At 38.6% G+C, this 21388-nt stretch overlaps 1 protein-coding gene across 1 annotated transcript in view; it reads right to left on the bottom strand.

Annotated features, from left to right (window-relative positions):
• Nucleotides 1-1467: 1467 nt before the first annotated feature.
• The window catches only part of cbln1 (cerebellin 1 precursor), a 44606-nt gene continuing 24685 nt past the window's right edge, over nt 1468-21388 (bottom strand). The window contains exon 3 of the mRNA XM_061970267.2: nt 1468-2910. Coding sequence (XP_061826251.1) covers nt 2713-2910 — 198 coding nt within the window. The 3' untranslated portion in view covers nt 1468-2712. The remainder of the gene's footprint in view (nt 2911-21388) is intronic.

Below are 21388 nucleotides of genomic sequence, written 5' to 3'. Positions count from 1 at the left end.
ATTTTTGAAGCTTTTCAGGTGGAATTCTTTCCCATTCTTGCTTGATGTACAGCTTAAGTTGTTCAACAGTCCGGGGGTCTCCGTTGTGGTATTTTAGGCTTCATAATGCGCCACACATTTTCAATGGGAGACAGGTCTGGACTACAGGCAGGCCAGTCTAGTACCTGCACTCGTTTACTATGAAGCCACGCTGTTGTAACGTGCAGAATGTGGCTTGGCATTGTCTTCCTGAAATAAGCAGAGGCGTCCATAAAAAAGACGTTGCTTGGATGGCAACATATGTCGCTCCAAAACCTGTATGTACCTTTCAGCATTAATGGTGCCTTCACAGATGTGTAAGTTACCCATGTCTTGGCACTAATACACCCCCATACCATCACACATGCTGGCTTTTCAACTGGCCTATAACAATCCGGCACGACGTCCACAGTTTCCAAGAACTATTTGAAATGTGGACTCGCCAGACCACAGAACACTTTTCCACTTTGCATCAGTCCATCTTTGATGAGCTCAGGCCCAGCGAACTCGGTGGCATTTCTGGGTGTTGTTGATAAATGGCTTTGCATAGTAGAGTTTTAACTTGCACTTAAAGATGTAGCAACAAACTGTAGTTACTGACAGTGGTTTTCTGAAGTGTTCCTGAGCCCATGTGGTGATATCCTTTACACACTGATGTCGCTTTTTGATGCAGCACCGCCTGAGGGATCGAAGGTCCGTAATAACGTTCACGTGCAGTGATTTCTCCAGATTCTCTGAACCTTTTGATTATATTACAGACCGAATATGGTGAAATCCCTAAATTCCTTGCAATAGCTCGTTGAGAAATGTCGTTCTTAAACTGTTCGGCAATTTGCTCACGCATTTGTTCACAAAGTGGTGACCTTCGCCCCATCCTTGTTTGTGAATGACTGTGCATTTCATGGAAGCTGCTTTTTATACCCAATCATGGCACCCACCTGTTCCCAATTAGCCTGTTCACCTGTGGGATGTTCCAAATAAGTGTTTGATGAGCATTCCTCAACTTTCTCAGTCTTTTTTGCCACTCGTGCCAGCTTTTTTTAAACATTTTGCAGGCATCAAATTCCAAATGAGCTAATATTTGCAGGAAATAACAAAGTTTACCAGTTTGAACATTAAATATCTTGTTTTTGCAGTCTATTCAATTGAATATAGGTTGAAAATGATTAGCAAATCATTGTATTCTGTTTTTATTTACCATTTACACAACTTTTTTTGAATTTGGTGCAGACCACTTCACTGCAAGTGAGATCATTATAAAGTAAGTAAAAGTAAAGTAAAGTAGATCGATAAATCCTTCTTCTTCTTTTTTTTTTAAAGAACATTTAAAACCTTCACTGGTTTTGGGTTTTGTAGAATGCTAGCAACAAAAGGGAAGAAATTGCCATTAAGCAACAGGTAAAAACTGGGCATAAACGGAGCAGGAAGACTACCAGACCAGACTTGAAGTAGGTTAAAGAAAATAAAAGTACATTTAATTTTTATTGTTTCATTGGAGCAAAGAAAATAAACATAAAAAACAGCAGATAAATCCATTTTTGATAGACTAGGTATTCACATGTCATTTACAGGCAAGATAATAAATAATAGAGCTGGTAATATACGATATTATGTAGTAGTATGAGATATTTAGCCACAACTTGGTTTGAACTAAAACAAAAACACAAAGCATCATATTTTCATTTTAAGTCAAAGCAGAACAGCAGCCCACTTTTCCACATAAAATCACTATAAGATTCCCTTAGAATATTTTTTTTCTTCCTTTCATAGAACACCAAAATACAGAATATACAGACGTTATAGTCATCAGCCAGGTTCAGTTGAAAGTATTATATTTAGCATCGTCGTGATACAGTGGTGGAGTAGAAAGAGTGACTTGCTTTGCTCTATATTATATCACTTATGTATATTGTTGTTGTTTTTTCGGAGAGTTCCAAAGTCCAACACTGAAGTAAAAGCCAGGAATAGTCCGTGCCCAGAGGCCAAACGAGTACAGCAGCAGATAAAAGTACAGGTGGGGAGGCTGAGATGAAAGATGGAAGGGAAGCAGGAAGAGGTCATGTAACTGCAGCTTTATAAACAACAAGATTGTGTCCGAAAAACATTTTTTCCCATGCTCTGCAATTTTGAAGCGTGTCCTGGTGTTATTGTTGCGTCGATGACCTTCTTCCAGAAAGCTTTAAGTGTATTAGTGTTGCATTGTGCTGGTTTTGTGGTACTTGTCTGCTAGTGGAGGACATCACGGCATCCAAAGCTGCTCTAAAAGTGCAATGAGGAACAAAATAAACATTTAAAAATAAAAATTAAATACAAAAAATGGAGGATATCTTTTGAGCAGCTTTGTTTGGTTTTGGCTTCACCACCAAAATACTAAAAGGACAACAGTTAATTTGTGAGACATTCCTCAAAGCTGTGAATGAGGTGACAGTAAGAGACTTAGGTTACACTTTGAAACATTAAGGATGAAGAAGAGAATAAAAAGGTTTCAATTGTCCAAAACTGCATTTAGGAATGGATGGATGGAAGGATGAGGGGAAGTGAAGAAGATGGCCACGCGTCGAAGCTCACATCTCCCACCTTCTCGTCTCCACCTCCGTCGGCGTCCCAAACAGAGGTCTGTCCTGACATGTCTCCCCTCCGTAACGCTCCCTTTCTTCATTGTACTTCCCATTGGCAGCCTCCTCGCCCTCGCCTCTACATGGGGAACACCAGGAAGCCGGAGAAGGTGGAGTACTTCCATCCGCCCATCAAGTTTCCTCTCTCCAGTTTGAGGTAAGCCCGGTCTCCCTTCTCCATTTGGATCAGAACCCCGTTGCTGGCCGCCTCGCGGGTCACGTCCTGGTCGCCGGCGAAAGCCGAAATCACCGGCCAGCCGTTGTGCATGAGGCTCACCTGGGCGAGACCGAGAGGGGAGAGGGAGATTTGTGAGTGGGAAGGAAATTACAAGTTGGTATGACACATTTAAAAGGATCCCTTAGACAAGATCAGTGGTTCTTAACCTGGGTTCGATGGAACCCTAGGGGTTCGGGTGAGTCGGGCTCAGGGGTTCGGCGGAGGTCAAAACACACCCGACTCATCGTGTAAATAAAAACTTCTCCCTATCGGCGTATTACGGATACGACAACAGCAGAAGTCAGACTGATTTGCAGGTGTGTAATTTGTTGTGAGTTTATGCACTGTGTTGGTTTTGTTGTTTGAACAAGGTGATGTTCATGCACGGTTCATTTTGTGCACCAGTAAAAAAACATGGTAACACTTTAGTATGGGGAACATATTCACCATTAATTAGTTGCTCATTAACATGCAAATTAGTAACATATTGGCTCTTAACTAGTCATTATTAAGTACTTATTAATGCCTTATTCGGCAAGGTTATAACCCTCTAACCCTGGCCCTAACCCTCTAACCCTAACCCTAACCAAATACGTAACTCTAAATTAAGTCTTTGTTACTTAGAAAATGTTCCCCTAGTGCATACTTGCCAACCCTCCCGAATTTTCCGGGAGACTCCCGAAATTCAGCGCCTCTCCCGAAAACCTCCCGGGACAAATATTCTCCCGAAAATCTACCGATTTTCAGCCGGAGCTGGAAGCCACGCCCCCTCCAGCTCCATGCGGACCTGAGTGAGGACAGCCTTTTTTCCCGACGGGAGGACAACAGGGTGACAAGAACTAAATCATCCAGACTAGAGATCAATTGTGTTATTTTGTTTATCTTACCTAAAATACATATTTATTAATTAAAAAAAAACAACTAAATACATTTTTACTATATTTTGCTAAAAACATCAAAATTAATTGTATTTTTATTTGTATTTTTTCTGACTCCTTATTGCTTATGGCTGTTGATCCAGCCATAGAATTATACATTAAAATAAACATATTTGAAATAATTAATTTTAAATGATCATAATAATTCATTTAATATGACCATATTTATTTATTAAAATAATTGCTTGTTTATCAACAACTTTAGCATTTTATTCATTACATTTTGAAGCTCTCAGAAGCCAAGTTATGTTATATTCCTTAAGATTTATTTATGCAAGTTTGAAGTATCAATTATCTAAACACAGTTTTGTTTGCATATTTTCAGGATGTAGATATACATATATATATATATATATATATACACACACACAGTATATAGCTGTCAATATACTTCTCCCCTCTTAACCACGCCCCCACCCCCCACCTCCCGAAATCAGAGGTCTCAAGGTTGGCCAGTATGCCCTAGTGTCCAAAAAACTCTAAATTAAGTCTTTGTTACTTAGAAAATGTTCCCCTAGTGTCCAAAAAACTCTAAATTAAGTCTTTGTTACTTAGAATATGTTCCCCATACTAAAGTGTTACCAAAAACATATAACTTTGTCTTGAATTTGAAAAAAAAAAAACATTTTATTTTTCACTAAAGAAGGGTTAATATGAAACTGGTGGGGTTCGGTACCTCCAACAAGGTTAAGAACCACTGGACAAGATGAAGCAGTAAAAATGACCGTATTTTCCGGACTATAAACCGCTACTTTTTTCTTATGCTTTGTACCCTGCGGCTTATAAAATGGTGCGGCTAATCTATGGATTTCTCTTCGCTAATGGCCATGATGTTCAACAAAGGGTTCATTAATGACAGACACTGAAAAGGTGTGTTATAGTTTGTGCTATGGCGCCATCTTTTTGACAAGTTTGCTCACTGCAGGTGCTGCGAGTTGAACGTCTACATCAGGCCTGGGCAATTATTCTGACTCGGGGCCAAATTAGGGGAAAAAATGTGTCGGGGGGGCCGGTATACCTCTTTTAAGGAACACTAATACAAAACCTAACAATAATGTCTGATTGAATGCTAAAAACGTTATGACAGACCGCCTTAAAAAACGGAATGGAATTTTAATTTTTTTTTCTTGAATGAGACACCCAGAATGTACATGAAAATAAAGAATGTGGGATTTACGATAATAACTATGAACGATAAAAGACTGAATATTGACAACTCGAGATGTCCGATAATATCGGTCGATAAATGCTTTAAAATGTAGTATCGTTTTTTTAATTATCGGTATCGTTTTTTTTTTAGTAAATCAACATAAAAACAAAAGATGCACTTACAATTAGTGCACCAACCCAAAAAAACCTCCCTCCCCCATTTACACTCATTCACACAAAAGGGTTGTTTCTTTCTGTTATTAATATTCTGGTTCCTACATTATATATCAATATATATCAATACAGTCTGCAAGGGATACAGTCCGTAAGCACACATGATTGTGCGTGCTGCTGGTCCACTAATAGTACTAACCTTTAACAGTTAATTTTACTCATTTTCATTAATTACTGGTTTCTATGTAACTGTTTTTATATTGTTTTACTTTCTTTTTTATTCAAGAAAATGTTTTTAATTTATTTATCTTATTTTATTTTATTTTTTTTTATTTTTTAAAGGACCTTATCTTCACCATACCTGGTTGTCCAAATTAGGCATAATAATGTGTTAATTCTACGACTGTATATATCGGTATCGGTTGATATCGGTATCGGAAATTAAAGAGTTGGACAATATCGGATATCGCCAAAAAGCCATTATTGGACATCCCTATTGACAAAATATGAACGTCACACCCCCTCTCGATCGACATATTTTACAATTAAGCGAAACGCAACAAAAATGCAACAAACAGCAAAATATGAACGCGAAGAGTAAAAAAAAAAACCACCTACAATCTGATACATCACTAAGCTTTAAAACTTTGTTGTAAAAATCTCCTTCCGCGTCTGTCCCTGACACCCGCATTTCAGGCTGGCCGCTCTGGAAACACTCTGTGAAAACGCTCCCCACCCACACTGCTTGGTGCCTCGTCTGAGCTGCTGTGACTTAGATTACCATAGTAACTAATTAGATTACCATAGTAACTAATTAGATAGCGCAGATTCCGACCATTGAAATACTTTGTATAGTTCAAGACTTACGGTCATTAGAAAACATTACTGCACATCATAATGGCAGCTACACTTTCCATCTTAAAGATCAAAAAAAAAATTTTGGCAATGTCCGGCGAGCCAGATTGAAAAGCTTAACGAGCCGCATGAAGCCCCCGGGCCTTAATTTGCCCAGGTCTGGTCTACAGCACGTCCTGCTGTTTAGTGCCTTGAACTGGAAGTACAAGTGTTGTTCCGTCTTACAGTCGTCCATAGCGGTTCTGCTCGCATGGTTTCTTCATTCATCACTCCAAGCAACATACCTAAACCATTTATACTTACTAAATGGTCACGTTAGATAGTAGTAGTGTTTTTATGCATATTTGTACTAAGGCTGCAACTAACGATTATTTTGATAGTCGATTAGTCAACTATTATGGGTTATACTTGTATAGCGCTTTTCTACCTTCAAAGTACTGAAAGCGCTTTGACACTATTTCCACATTCACCCATTCACACACACACTGGAAATGTTTGCAAGACTGGAATATAAGTGCCCTAAAATAAAGATCACAAAAACACTGCAAGTACAAAATATGTACCAGCACCAGCAGTTCAAAAAAGTGCCAGACTATTGGTGTCCCGATACCAATATTTTGTATGTATTTTGATACTTTTTGGTACTTCTTGATACCTTTCTAATTAAAAGGGACCACAAAAAATTGCATTATTGGCTTTATTTTAACAAAAAATCTTACTGTACATTAAACATATGTTTCTTATTGCAAGTTTGTCCTTAAATAAAACCGGTCCTTTTTAGAAGCGGTATAGTACCGAATATGATTCATTAGTATTGCGGTACTATACTAATACCGGTATACCATACAACCCTAGTCCAGACCGAAGAAAGCGGATTCAAAAATCGATACAAAATTCCTCGACAAAACCAGTATACTGTATACTAATACACTAAATTGCCAAAAGTATTTGGCCACACATCCACATGATGAGAATCAGGTGTCCTAATCACTTGGCCCGCTCTCAGTGATTTCCAGCGTGGAACTGTCATAGCATGCCACCTGTGCAACAAATCCAGTCGTGAAATTTCCTCGCTCCTAAATATTCCGAAGTCAACTTTATTATAAGAAAAGTGAAGAGTTCGGGATCAACAGCAACTCAGCCAGGAAGTGGTAGGCCACGAAAACTGACAGAGAGGGGTCAGCGGATGCTGAAGCGCATAGTGCAAAGACTTTCTGCACAGTCAGTTGCTACAGAGCTCCAAACTTCATGTGACCTTCCAATTAGCCCACGTACAGTACGCAGAGAGCTTCATGGAATGGGTTTCCATGGCCGAGCAGCTGCATCTAAGACATACATCACCAAGTCCAAGGTAAAGTGTGGGATGCAGTGGTGTAAAGCACGTCGCCGCTACATTTTGGACTGCATTGTGCTGAGTGTGAAATTTAATGGGAGGAGGAATTATGGTGTGGGGTTGTTTTTCCCCTTAGTTCCAGTGAAATAAACATTGAATGCTGCAGGATACCAAAACATTTTGGACAATTCCATGATATGGCACTTCAAGTTCATATGTGAGTAAAGGCAGGTGGCCAAATACTTGTGGCAATATAGTGTATAATTGGTTCTTCCATGGGTCATGTGACAGCCTTCAAAGTTTTAAGATACATTGGTTATTGAGCCGTGAATCTCAATCCAAACACAACCGCTCACCTTGTGCTTTGTGCTCGGCGAAGGATTCTAAACTCAACCGCCAAATCAACCAATGCAGCATAGCCATGAACATCATATAATTATGCACTTTTAAATTACTCAACCGCCTGATGGTCAGGAGTGTGTTCCTGTGTGTGTGGAGGACAGATGAAGAGAGTGGAGAGCTCTCTCGGCCCGCCACTCCTCTTAATGGCCAACCTGCTATTGGTGACTCATGGGTGAGAATGGCTGTTGCTTGGAATAATTACATTAAAACACTCAGACGGTACTTGAACGACGTTTCCAATTATTACAATGGAAAGAAGTTTGTATCTTCACTTAAAGATAACTTTGACTTTTCAATATGTGTGTAACGATTGGTTTTAATAATGTTTTGAGTCGATATTTGTCATTTCGGACACAATTCAGGGACAATATAATTTTATTTTTTTTAGAACGATACGATCCGAAACGATTCAGTGAGTCGAAATCGGTTCAGTAACTTTTTTTTACTAGCAGTGTGACTGTGAAATAAATAGTGGATGCTGGACATTGCAAGTGAAGTTTCCTATATTCCTGTTATTTCTTGTAAGGGAGTTAGGAATAAATGAATTATGGATATAAACAAGCAAGTAAACAACAATTAATGGCCAATTTGAATAAAGTGCAACCTATACTAGTGCTGGGCGATATGGCCTTTTATTAATATCTCGATATTTTTAGGCCATGTCACGATACACCATATATATCTCCATATTTTTGCCTTAGCCTTGAATGAACACTTGATGCATATAATCGCAGCAGTATGATGATTCTATGTGTCTACATTAAAACATTCTTCTTCATACTGCATTAATATATGCTCATTTTAAACTTTCATGCAGAGAGCGAAATCACAACTAAGTCAATTTAGCAAAAGTGTATTTATTAAACAGTTATTAAGCAGTGGCACAAACATTCATGTCATTTCAAAACAGAAAGTGCAAGATTGTCAGAGACATTTTAAAACAAGCTATGAGTGCACTTTTGTGCATGATGTCACTAAGATGACATATCAAAACAACACTAAATTAAAGTGCACTTTTTGTACAGAACGCCACTACAATAGTTTAAAACAAATAAAGTGCACTTTTGTGCATGATGTCACACAAGATATTTCAATAACTGTCAAATAAAAATGAGCTACATAATAGGAAATCAAATAGTGTATGTCCTTCGCTATGTGGTAGGTTCCTGCGGACGTTATCTCCTTCTGTTGTTGACTATTTTTTTCATATGGTGTTGATCTGGAAATGGTTGCTTGGGCATTTTGTTGGTGTGGCACCGGCCGGAGATGTTGACATGCGGAGTTTCAGGCACTCTTCATTCTCTAGCGGGTGACTTTTCAAATGATGCTACACGTTAGCAGTAATGCTACTTTTTGTAGCAACGCTTTGGCCGCATACTTGACATATTACGGTTGTCTGTTCAACATCTTCCCGCTTGAAGCCAAACCACCGCCAGACGATGGATCTCGTGCTGTTTTTCTTGAAAATTAATTATTCTTCCTTCATTTGTTACCATATCCGCACCTTCTCTCTTTTGTATCACCACTCGCACCACTCCGCTAGCACCACAGCTAACTTTACCTATGCTGCTACCTCTCTCCTCCGCAAGAGCGTATGACGTTGCTCACGTGACAGTATGTGACGTATGTAAGAAGGTGCGCTTGTTTTAAGTCTCTGTGAGATGGAGAGACTAGAAAGAGTGAGAAACGCCTGTAGTGTAATGCCCACAGCTAAAAACAACTGTGTCAGAACGTATACTCCAATATCACGATAAAGTCATTTTCTATATCGCACAGAGACAAACCCGCGATATATCGAGTATATACCCTACGTTGATTCAACAAGGGGAAATATTTTCTGCTCACATTTTAAACATTCAAGCAATTTTCAATAAGTGTACAGTAACCAACATTTTAACAGTCGAATTTACCTGCTAAATAAGTGAAGTGAATTATATTAATATAGCGCTTTTCTCTCATGACTCAAAGCGTTTTACACAGTGAAACCCATTATCTAAGTTACATTTAAGCCAGTGTGGGTGGCACTGGGAGCAGGTGAGTCAAGTATCTTACCCAAGGACACAACAGGAAGCAGGGTTTGAACCTGGAACCCTGGCACGGCCGCTCTACCGTGTCGGCCGCGTCTTTTGTGGTTTAAAGCTGTGTTGCGGCCATACTTGCCAACCCTCCCGAATTTTCCGGGAGACTCGCGAATTTCAGTGCCTCTCCCGAAAATCTCCCGGGACAATCATTCTCCCGAAATTCTCCCGATTTCCAGTCGGATCTGAGTGAGGACAGCCTGTCGTCACGTCCGCTTTTCGTGCCGGCCCAGTCACGTTATAACATCTACAGCTTTTGGAGCTCAGTGCGCAACTGCACACACAATAAGAAGGAGACTATTATATATGTCTCCGTTATCCATAGGTTTATCAATAACTTATAAAGTAGGCAGGCACGGAGCTATTTCTCAGCGTGTGTTTATTCCAGCCGGCACGTTAATACACTGACACACAACATCCGGATTCCCATCATGCATTGCTTCAAAACTACGGCAAGTAGTAATGTCCAAACAAAGATAGTGGCAGAGAATAGAACGAGAATGGACATTTCAACCCTAAACTCTCTCCTTTCCTGCAAATTAAATTTCACCTATGCTCCTTAAAAGGCTGTGCTACTGGCTGCAAAGCATTGCACTTTCAAATACAACAATGAGTAGAGAGGAGTGTTATGTGTGTAAATGTGTAAATAAATGAACACTGAAATTCAAGTATTTATTTTATATATATATATATATATATATATATATATATATATATATATATATATATATATATATATATATATATATATATATATAAAATAAATACTTGAATTTGCACTGAAATTCAAGTTAGATAAACAGCTCTGATCAATTTCTACAAAAAAAAAAAAAAAACAGTGAAGTTGGCACGTTGTGTAATTTATAAATAAAAAGAATACAATGATTTGCAAATCCTTTTCAACTAATGCACTGCAAATACAAGATATTTAATGTTTGAACTGAGAAACATGCTTTTTTTTTTGTAAATAATCATTAACTTAGAATTGAATGGCAGCAAAACATTGCAAAAAAGTTGGCACAGGGGCATTTTTACCACTGTGTTACATGGCCTTTCCTTTTAACAACACTCAGTAAACGTTTGGGAACTGAGGAGACCAATTTTTGAAGCCTTTCAGGTGGAATTCTTTCTCATTCTTGCTTGATGTACAGCTTAAGTTGTTCAACAGTCCGGGGTCTCCGCTTCATAATGCGCCACACATGTTCAATGGGAGACAGGTCTGGACTACAGACATGCCAGTCTAGTACACGCACTCTTTTATTACATAGCCACGCTGTTGTAACACGTGCAGAATGTGGCTAGGCATTGTCTTGCTGAAATAAGCAGGGGCGTCCATGAAAAAGAGGTTACATGGATGGCAACATGTGTTGCTCTAAAACCTGTATGTACCTTTCAGGATTAATGGTGCCTTCACAGATGTGGAAGTTACCCATGCCTTGGACACTAATACACCCCCATACCATCACAGATGCTGGCTTTTCAACTTTGCGCCTAGAACAGTCCAGATGGTTCTTTTCCTCTTTGGTTCGGAGGACACGACGTCCACAGTTTCCAAAAACAATTTCAAATGTTGACTCGTCAGACCACAGAACACTTTTCCACTTTGCATCAATCCATCTTAATTAAGCTCGGGCCCTGCGAAGCCAGCGGCGTTTCTGGGTTTTGTTGATAAATGGCTTTCGCTTTGCATAGTAGAGTTATAACTTGCACTTACAGATGTAGCGAAAAACTGTAGTTACTGACAGTGGTTTTCTGAAGTGTTCCTGAGCCCATGTGGTGATATCCTTTACACACTGATGTCGGTTTTTGATGCATTACCGCCTGAGGGATCGAAGGTCACGGGAATTCAATGTTGGTTTTCGGCCTTGCCGCTTACGTGCAGTGATGTCTCTAGATTTTCTGAACCTTTTGATGACATTACAGACCGTAGATGGTGAAATCCCTAAATTCCTTGCAATAGCTTGTTGAGAAATGTTGTTCTTAAACTGTTCGACAATTACTCACGCGAGAAGTATCCAACACTTCTCTTTTCTGAAGCAAGCCTGTACAGCAGATATGGCATCAAAAATATCAAAAATATGATTTGCCTGACTGGCTGGGCAGGACAGATTGATTAAAAAAATAAAATGGATTTTAGATTTTTTTTTTTTATCGATTAAGAATTGTTACAAATAAGAATCGCGGTTCATCTGAAAAAGAATTTTGTTTTTACACCCTTAATTATTATATTTGAAGAGGTGCTACTAAAAATGAACTCTAGACAGACAAACCGATGGCATGTATCGCTTGTGTACGACATTCACCTGAGCACGCACACATGAAATGACTATACCACACCTACACAATCACCAGGCATAAAAATAAAAGCTTGATAATAGGTCTGTATGATGGTCAGGCCTAAACTGACCTACATTCATTATGCATAAGCAGCAATTAAGTGCCTGATTATGGTGCAAGAGATGATAACAGAGCAAGAGCAACAAGGGGGAAACAGGAATTCGACACATGAAAAAACACAGAGGGAGCCAAGCCAAGTACACAAGGTGGAAGTGTAGAGGATTAGAACACAATATGTATAAAAAGGCACTGGCCATAATAATGTATTTTGCTGTACTTTGAACATTTATGCAGTCATTTTACTGTTAATTTTTTATTGTTGACGGTCAAATTGATGGATATTGTTGGGACTAGACTTAGACTTCCTTTTATTGTCATTCAAATTTGAACTTTACAGTACAGATAAGAACGGAATTTTGTTGCATTATCCCATGGTAGTGCAGGATAAAAGAGCAATATGGTGCAGATATAAATAAATAGAATACTGTACAGATAAATATATTGCACTTTTGCATATGCATCCATGTTTATGGATGTATGTTATATTGTCTTTGTATTCCAGCGAGTTAATCCATTATATTCATAGTTAAAATGTACGAAATTTCCCATTGTAAAAAAAAAAGAACAACATTTTTACTTTCATCATGGACTTTGCACCATGGATGGATGATCATTTGATGAGAGATATCAAATACATTTAAAAAAAATACAGTAATGTAACTAATTGCTGTTGTGCAAATGATTTTCATACATAATATTGCATTGTTTATAGGGTTAGGCGCAATAAGTGTTCAACTTCATCCTAAACCCTTTCGGTCTGCAACATTTTCAATTTATGAATGTACAACTATGTATGTAAAACTATTTGTTTATTTTGTTGACCACTGACTGAAGAACTATTAAACTAAACTAATATTGTTAACAATTGTTATTACAGTAAATACCTTTCATTTCGCATTATTATTCTACAGACACTGTACCAAGCTACAGGAGAATACCAGTTCTGCTTACAAGCTTGAATATATGGGAGGTTGATAAAGTGCGCCATTCAAATTATGCGAGTTAGAAACATGACTGACCGTAGCGAATATTCCCAGTCACTTCGGTAACTTTGTTAGACATTTATCCCAGTCAGAAAAAAAAGCGTTTACAAGTAGTGCTGGGCGATATGGCTGAAAACTATATCACGATATGCGTTTTTTATATTGATCAATATCGATAATTATTGATACTATTTATGATGTATTTAAGCCTGCCAATAAATACAGTAGAACAATTTCCAACTTACCAACAGTGCTATTTATCAGTGGAGAGATTGTCTGGTAGCCAGGTAGGATGAGCGCGGTCATAAGATATATTTTTTAACTAATATTTTAATACTCGGGTAATAAAATAAAGTAGATTTGAAGGTAGTTGCAGATTTGAAACACTAGATGACAGTAGTTTACCCTACACAGAGCACTTTGGGAAGCAACTAATTAAACTCATACAGTGGAAGTGACAAAACCAATAAAACAACTTTCTGTTATTGAGTTGATATATCAAGATCTTACACTTTCTCTTCTCACTCCATGCAGAGAATCCACAGCAAGACAGAAAGACGGTGCAACCACACAAGTGTTATGAGAGTAGCGTATGTGTGTGTGTGTGTGCTCCTTTAAGAATTGCAGTGTGTTGGGTGAATGGACGAGTTAGGAGAGGGAGCGTTAACATGCAGCAGTAGTGGCGAATGTGTCTGGTTGTGCCCAGCAGAAATAAGAATAAAGCAACCAAATTGTCATGAACCGTCGGCCTCGTCATTCTGACCCGAAAACGGAGCTTAGCAGACCCATTGTCGGGTAAAGTGAAGTGTGTTACCCCCAACAAAAACATTGGCCCTGGAGGAAATGTCTCCCCTGCGCTCCTCGACTACGGTCTGGGACTGGGAGGCAGGAGACGAACAGCAGGAAAGGTGTAGTTGATACTGTTAACTGATTGGCGTGTCCCTCCCATCAAAAAAATTCAATTAAATAAAATATATATATATATATATATATATATATATATATATATATATATATATATATATATATATTTTGCGCGCACACACACACACACACACACACACACACAGTACAGGCCAAAAGTTTGGACACACCTTCTCATTCTCATGTGTTTTCTTTATTTTCATGACTATTTACATTGTAGATTGTCACTGAAGGCATCAAAACTATGAATGAAAACATGTGGAGTTATGTACTTAACAAAAAAAGGTGGAATAACTGAAAACCTGTTTTATATTCTAGTTTCTTCAAAATAGCCACCCTTTGCTCTGATTACTGCTTTGCACACTCTTGGCATTCTCTCGATGAGCTTCAAGAGGTAGTCACCTGAAATGGTTTTCACTTCATAGGTGTCATAGTTTTGATGCCTTCAGTGACAATCTACAATGTAAATAGTCATGAAAATAAAGAAAATGCGTTGAAATGAGAAGGTGTGTCCAAACTTTTGGCCTGAACTGTATATATGCACATATATATATATATATATATAATATTTTATCGAATGCATTTGATGGAGATTATGTGTCCATCGCGATATTATATTGATATCGTATTTTGTATATTGTTCGGTCTTTTAGGCTGTGTTCACATTTGTAAGTTCAGCGAACAAATGTTAGCAAATTCAATGATAAGATTAGCAATACAGGTGGTACACGGGTTACGAATAGGTTTGGGCATTAAGCATAAGGCATCTTCAAGGCAAAATCCAAGGCAAAACAAGAGATCTGGCCAGGCCAGGCATTTCCAGTGGCGAGTAACCAAAGGTAGTGACAAATAATATACGAACACAAAGTTAAATAATGAAAAAGCAAACTAAGTTTCCCTTTTAAGTCTGATTACATCTGACTAATGTTCAAACACTTGCCAGTGCTAAGGCCTTCTAAAAAGCAGTAAGCAGAGACGTTCCTCTCAGTAACTTTCTGTTAAAACACGGACAAATACACCCAATTGTGCCGTATTGGTTCTGTCTGTGGACTCATCCACTGCTATGGACATGACTTCAGCCTTCTTCAGGTCAGTTCTAGGTGTTTCAAACACATCTGCAGCAAATACTCCACCCAGTAAATGCTTGAGGTGTCTTGACGGGTGTACGTTTTTCAGTGCCGTCGTCATTTATCACCTCATCTACTACGGTTTACAGTTTTAAAGTCAGCGGAGATCCGTTTGTTATTTGATAAAATCCAGAAAACACAGAAGGACGTTGCTGTTGCTCTCTCTCTGAAATGATGCAGCTCCGGTTGTACAATAGACTTAGACTTAGACAAACTATGATCCACAAGGGAAATTGTTCCACACAGTAGCTCAGTTACAAAGAACAGAAAGGATAAGGATGGAAAGGATAATGCCCACAAGGGCACAAACAGAAGGCAAAAACTACGGTATAAAGTAGACTAAACATGTACCATATTAACAAAAAGTATAAAGTAGACTAAAAACAACCAAATTGCACTTTCGCTGCCATCTCTTTGCTCAGAAAGTCAGACTAGTATTTGTCAAAGTATTGTTTCTGGCCATACAGTCATTTCCATTTAAACATCGGTAAAAACATATCAATCAGTTCATGCAGGATTCAACGGACGCAATCATCGTTTATTTTTTGTTTTAGGGTTGAGAAAGAAATGGTTTTGAGTTCATCTCACAGGACTACTGTTACCGCTGGGTATGGTACTACTTTTTCTGACCTGCTCCATCTTGCTTAAGTATTGGCACCCGGTTGGTGCAGTAGATCAGCCTGAAGACATACACATAACATGCAAAGTATGAGGGTGTTTTATCACAAATTTTTGGTTGCTTGCTGCAAAGTCAGATACAATAACATTGAACTCCTACAACCGGTTACTGAGGAACAGGGACATTTGAGGCAAATTTGGGCCTGATCTCTTCAGATCCCAAATTGCAAGTGCTAATAGCAAGCATACAGTAAAAAATTGCACATACTAATACGTGTTGCAGGTGATCTTCTAAGACTGCATGCCTAATTGATAAGAAGTGCAAAACATTTAAATGAGGATTTTGTGTGTACTACCGGCTGTCACAATGGAGACACTGATTCACTTCCACATCTATGGCATCATGCTCTAGCCTGTAGTGTCTTGCTATGTTGTGGACCATGCAGCACACAACTATAATCTGCACCACCTTTTAAGGTCTATATAGAAGCCCTCCTTCAGTGCAATCTACAACAGGACCTACTCTTTGGCACGCCAAAGGTTCATTTTAGGAGAAGCCAGTTGTTCCAAAAACACTGGTAACAACTGCGATGTTGCGCTCCAATGATACAGTATATTAATAATATAGTTCCCATATGAAAAAACCAAACGCAACAAAATTAATCAATTGAATAAGTTTTGGTTTCTGCTGACTCCAAATTAACCCTTAAGTCATCCAGCAGCAGCAGCTATAATATGTCATTGTTGGATAGACAATCTAATATTTTTAAGTCTGGCAGTTGAAATATATAGACATGCACACGGACGAGGGATGTTCTCTCTGTCGTCTGTCATTGCACCGATCGCCTCTTTCTCACAGCCATGTATGTGTATTACACGTACCTTCCAAAACTTGATAAATATAGACGCAAAAACAGTGACCACAAACACTTCAGGCTTCATAAATCACTTTGTGGGGGCAAAATGTTGTATCTGCTCTCATTATTGTGGGCATTTTGATAATCAGTATATATTCTGCATAAACATGAAGACAAACACGCTATTTTTATCATTTATTGCAATCCTCGGTGCAGAAGCTTATCTCAGATTTGCATGCACTATCAAATTTGCACGTTTTAATACACACAAACCTTTTGTAGATCATGCCTTGAATGTCGGCTGGACAATAGCTTCCCTTGTTTTACTGCAGCAGTAGACAATATATACCCTGAGGTCCCACATGAATAATGAAATAACATGCATTGTCTGCAAGCTATACAAAGATATTATTCATTTGTAAAAACTGTAAGGAAAATGACATAAAAAATATGAATTATCATTACTAGCTACTTTCTCAAATAGGTATTTGAATTACAAACTATCAATTACCAGGGAAAAGTTACTTTTATGGAAAAACCTTAAAATATCTGGCCTCTACCATTGACAGATATTTGATCAGATAAGAGTGTGTAAGTGTGTTCCTTTAAAAGGCGGGGCCTGGCTCACGTCCCGCCCATTAAATATGTGTGGTGGTCAAGCCAGCTCTGTTCCTCAATGGGTACTCGGGGCCATTTAGCTCTTATCAAAGAAAAAATACCCTATGCATGTGTTGTTTTGGGCTGTACGAATCGTTTAAGTCATGAAAAGGATAAACGTTTCTTCAGAGTTCAATCAAAAAGGGCGGAAGAGTGCAAGATTTTATGAAACGACGATGAGAAAAGCATGCAGCACACACTCCAGTCCAAGTGAGTAGAGTCGAAGAATTAATGAGTTTGTAGTGAACACTTTGTTAAAGTGGAACATTATCACCAGACCTATGTAAGCGTCAATATATACCTTGATGTTGCAGAAAAAAAGACCATATATTTTTTTAACCGATTTCCGAACTCTAAATGGGTGAATTTTGGCGAATTAAACGCCTTTCTAATATTCGCTCTCAGAGCGATGACGTCACGTTGTGACGTCACATCGGGAAGTAATCCGCCATTTTCTCAAACACCGAGTCAAATCAGCTATGTTATTTTCCATTTTTTCGACTGTTTTCCGTACCTTGGAGACATCATGCCTCATCGGTGTGTTGTCGGAGGGTGTAACAACACGAACAGGGACGGATTCAAGTTGCACCACTGGCCCAAAGATGCGAAAGTGGCAAGAAATTGGACGTTTGTTCCGCACACTTTACCGACGAAAGCTATGCTACGACAGAGATGGCAAGAATGTGTGGATATCCTGCGACACTCAAAGCAGATGCATTTCCAACGATAAAGTCAAAGAAATCTGCCGCCAGACCCCCATTGAATCTGCCGGAGTGTGTGAGCAATTCAGGGACAAAGGGCCTCGGTAGCACGGCAAGCAATGGCGGCAGTTTGTTCCCGCAGACGAGCGAGCTAAACCCCCTGCATGTCTTGGCTCACATCGACCATAGCTTCCCTGGCCTGCTGACATCAACTCCAAAACTGGACAGATCAGCTTTCAGGAAAAGAGCGCGGATGAGGGTATGTCTACAGAATATATTAATTGATGACAATTGGGCTGTCTGCACTCTCAAAGTGCATGTTGTTGCCAAATGTATTTCATATGCTGTAAACCTAGTTCATAGTTGTTAGTTTCCTTTAATGCCAAACAAACACATACCAATCGTTGGTTAGAAGGCGATCGCCGAATTCGTCCTCGCTTTCTCCCGTGTCGCTGGCTGTCGTGTCGTTTTCGTCGGTTTCGCTTGCATACGGTTCAAACCGATATGGCTCAATAGCTTCAGTTTCTTCTTCAATTTCGTTTTCGCTACCTGCCTCCACACTACAACCATCCGTTTCAATACATTCGTAATCTGTTGTATCGCTTAAGCCGCTGAAATCCGAGTCTGAATCCGAGCTAATGTCGCTATAGCTTGCTGTTCTTTCGGCCATGTTTGTTTGTGTTGGCTTCACTATGTGACGTCACAGGAAAATGGACGGGTGTTTATAACGATGGTTAAAATCAGGCACTTTGAAGCTTTTTTTAGGGATATTGCGTGATGGGTAAAATTTTGAAAAAAACTTCGAAAAATATAATAAGCCACTGGGAACTGATTTTTAATGGTTTTAACCATTCTGAAATTGTGATAATGTTCCCCTTTAAAGATTTTTTGATATATTTATGTTTATTATTTTCCAGTTAAGTATTATCTTGATATTATTTGTATTTCTTAAACACGTTTGCTACGAGTGTTTCGAAAAGCACCAACTCGACATGTCTAAATAAAATAAAGCAAATGTGAGCAAAACCTTAAAAGGCAATGATTATAAATTAATATTTTAGCACATACACAATGTTGACATCTATAGTTATATTTTGATAAAGACAGAGAAAAACACGCTACTCATAAACGACGTGTGCAACATGGTGGTGGACGCAAAGTTTAATCAATAAATGGTACCTTACCTGAGCAAAAACGATGCATAATTATCCAAGAGCTTCCAATTTCCTTAACCCAGCCATACACAAATAAGTTTTAGACCTCCACAGTTTTCCAAGTTTCTGTCTGTTTTGTCATGTATAATTAAATTTCAATTCAATTAAATGTCCTTTATTTAACCAGGTAAAGACTCATTGAGATTTTTTTATTTTTTTTTAAGAGCGACCTGACAAAGAGGGCAACACAAACAAAGTTACAATAATAATTACAACAAGACAGTACAACAGAACAACAGCAGTCATACCAGGTCAAGAATAATTTAAAACGATTGAGTAATAATTCAATTTAAAAGCAAGTACCATTGCCCAAGAGAACTGGTTTCTCAATCTTTTAAAACGGACTTAAACTCCCCCAAAGTGATCAATTCTGGTAGCCTCAGACTTTTCTGGATGTCATTCCATGACCAGGGAGCAGCATAACTGAAAGCTTTTTAACCAATTTCTGTGTTGGCTCGAGTAACCAACATGTGGAGGACATCCTGTGAGCGTAGGCTGTAATGAATGGAGTCTCTACACACAAAGGAGCACAGATAGGTGGGGACAAGTCCAAGAAGACATTTATATATAAAAACTATCCATCGAGAAAGTCTTCGGGCAGTTAAAGATGGACAGTTTGCCTTTACATACAAATTTCAGTAGTGGAAAAGATTTCCACAACAAGTAATAAAACGTAAGGCACAGTGATATACAGTGTCTCGTTTTTTCAAGTAAGTGCCAGGCGTCTGGGGAACAATAGTTCGATATGTCTCGGAACGCGACCGATAAATCTTTTTTTTGATGAAGTATAGTCTTTTCCATTGCATAGTTAGATTTTTTGCTCGTATCTGCTTTTTGCAGGAAGATTTAAGCCAAGGGCTGGGCGATATCGCCTTTCATTAATATCTCGATATTTGTAGGCCATGTCACGATACACCATATATATCTCAATATGTTGCCTTAGCCTTGAATGAACACTTGATGCATATAATCACAGCAGTATGATGATTCTATGTGTCTACATTAAAACATTCTTCTTCATACTGCATTAATATATGCTCACTTTAAACTTTCATGCAGAGAGGGAAATCACAACTAAGTCAATTGACCAAAAGTGTATTTATTAAACAGTTATGAAGCAGTGGCACAAACATTCATGTCATTTCAAAACAGAAAGTGCAAGATTGTCAGAGACATTTTAAAACAAGCTATTAGTGCATGATGTCACTAAGATGACATATCAAAACAACACTAAATTAAAGCGCACTTTTTGTACAGAATGCCACCATAATAGTTTAAAACAAATAAAGTGCACTTTTGTGCATGATGTCACACAAAATATTTCAATAACTGTCAAATGAAAATGAGCTGCATAATAGGAAATCAAATAGTATATGTCCTTCGCTATGTGGTAGGTTCCTGCGGACGTTATCTCCTTCTGTTTTTGACAATTTTTTTCATACGGTGTTGATGTGGAAATAGTTGCTTGGGCATTTTGTGGGTGTGGCACTCTTCATTCTCTAGCGGGTGACTTTTCAAATGATGCTACATTAGTAGTAGAGCTGCTACTTTTTGTAGCAACGCTTTTGCCGCATACTTGACATATTACGGTTGTCTGTTCAACATCTTCCCGCTTGGAATCAAACTACCGCCAGACGATGGACCCCGTGCGGTTTTTCTTGCACGTATGTGACGTATGTAAGAAGGTGCGCTTGTTTTTTATGTCTCTGTGAGAAGGAGACAAGAAAGAGTGAGAAACGCATGTAGTGTAATGCCCGCAGCTAAAAACAACTGCATGAGAACTTATACTCGAATATCACAATATAGTCATTTTCTATATCGCACAGAGCCCTATTTAAGCCTCTTTTGTACTCAGATAGTCAGTTGCTTGCTATGCAACAGCCATCTTGGCTTGGTTGACCAGCACTGGTTTTCACTTCTGGGAAGAAGTCATGTGCATTGGCAATTGCAGGATTACGTGGTTATCACTACATTGACTTTGTTAGTAAAAGTGTGTGTGTGTGTGTGTGCGTATACGTGCTTACATGTTGTGTTAAATTTGCTATGTAATGTAGCCTCTTCCTATACATCAAGCTCATTTAGAGTGCAGTGGTAGCCAATGTTCCCTCTAATTTTTCATGTGTGTGAGCAA

The sequence above is a fragment of the Nerophis lumbriciformis genome, linkage group LG10 (assembly GCF_033978685.3).
Source record: "Nerophis lumbriciformis linkage group LG10, RoL_Nlum_v2.1, whole genome shotgun sequence".
NCBI classification, from domain to species: domain Eukaryota; kingdom Metazoa; phylum Chordata; class Actinopteri; order Syngnathiformes; family Syngnathidae; genus Nerophis; species Nerophis lumbriciformis.
This window is presented reverse-complemented; position numbering and strand designations above follow the sequence as displayed.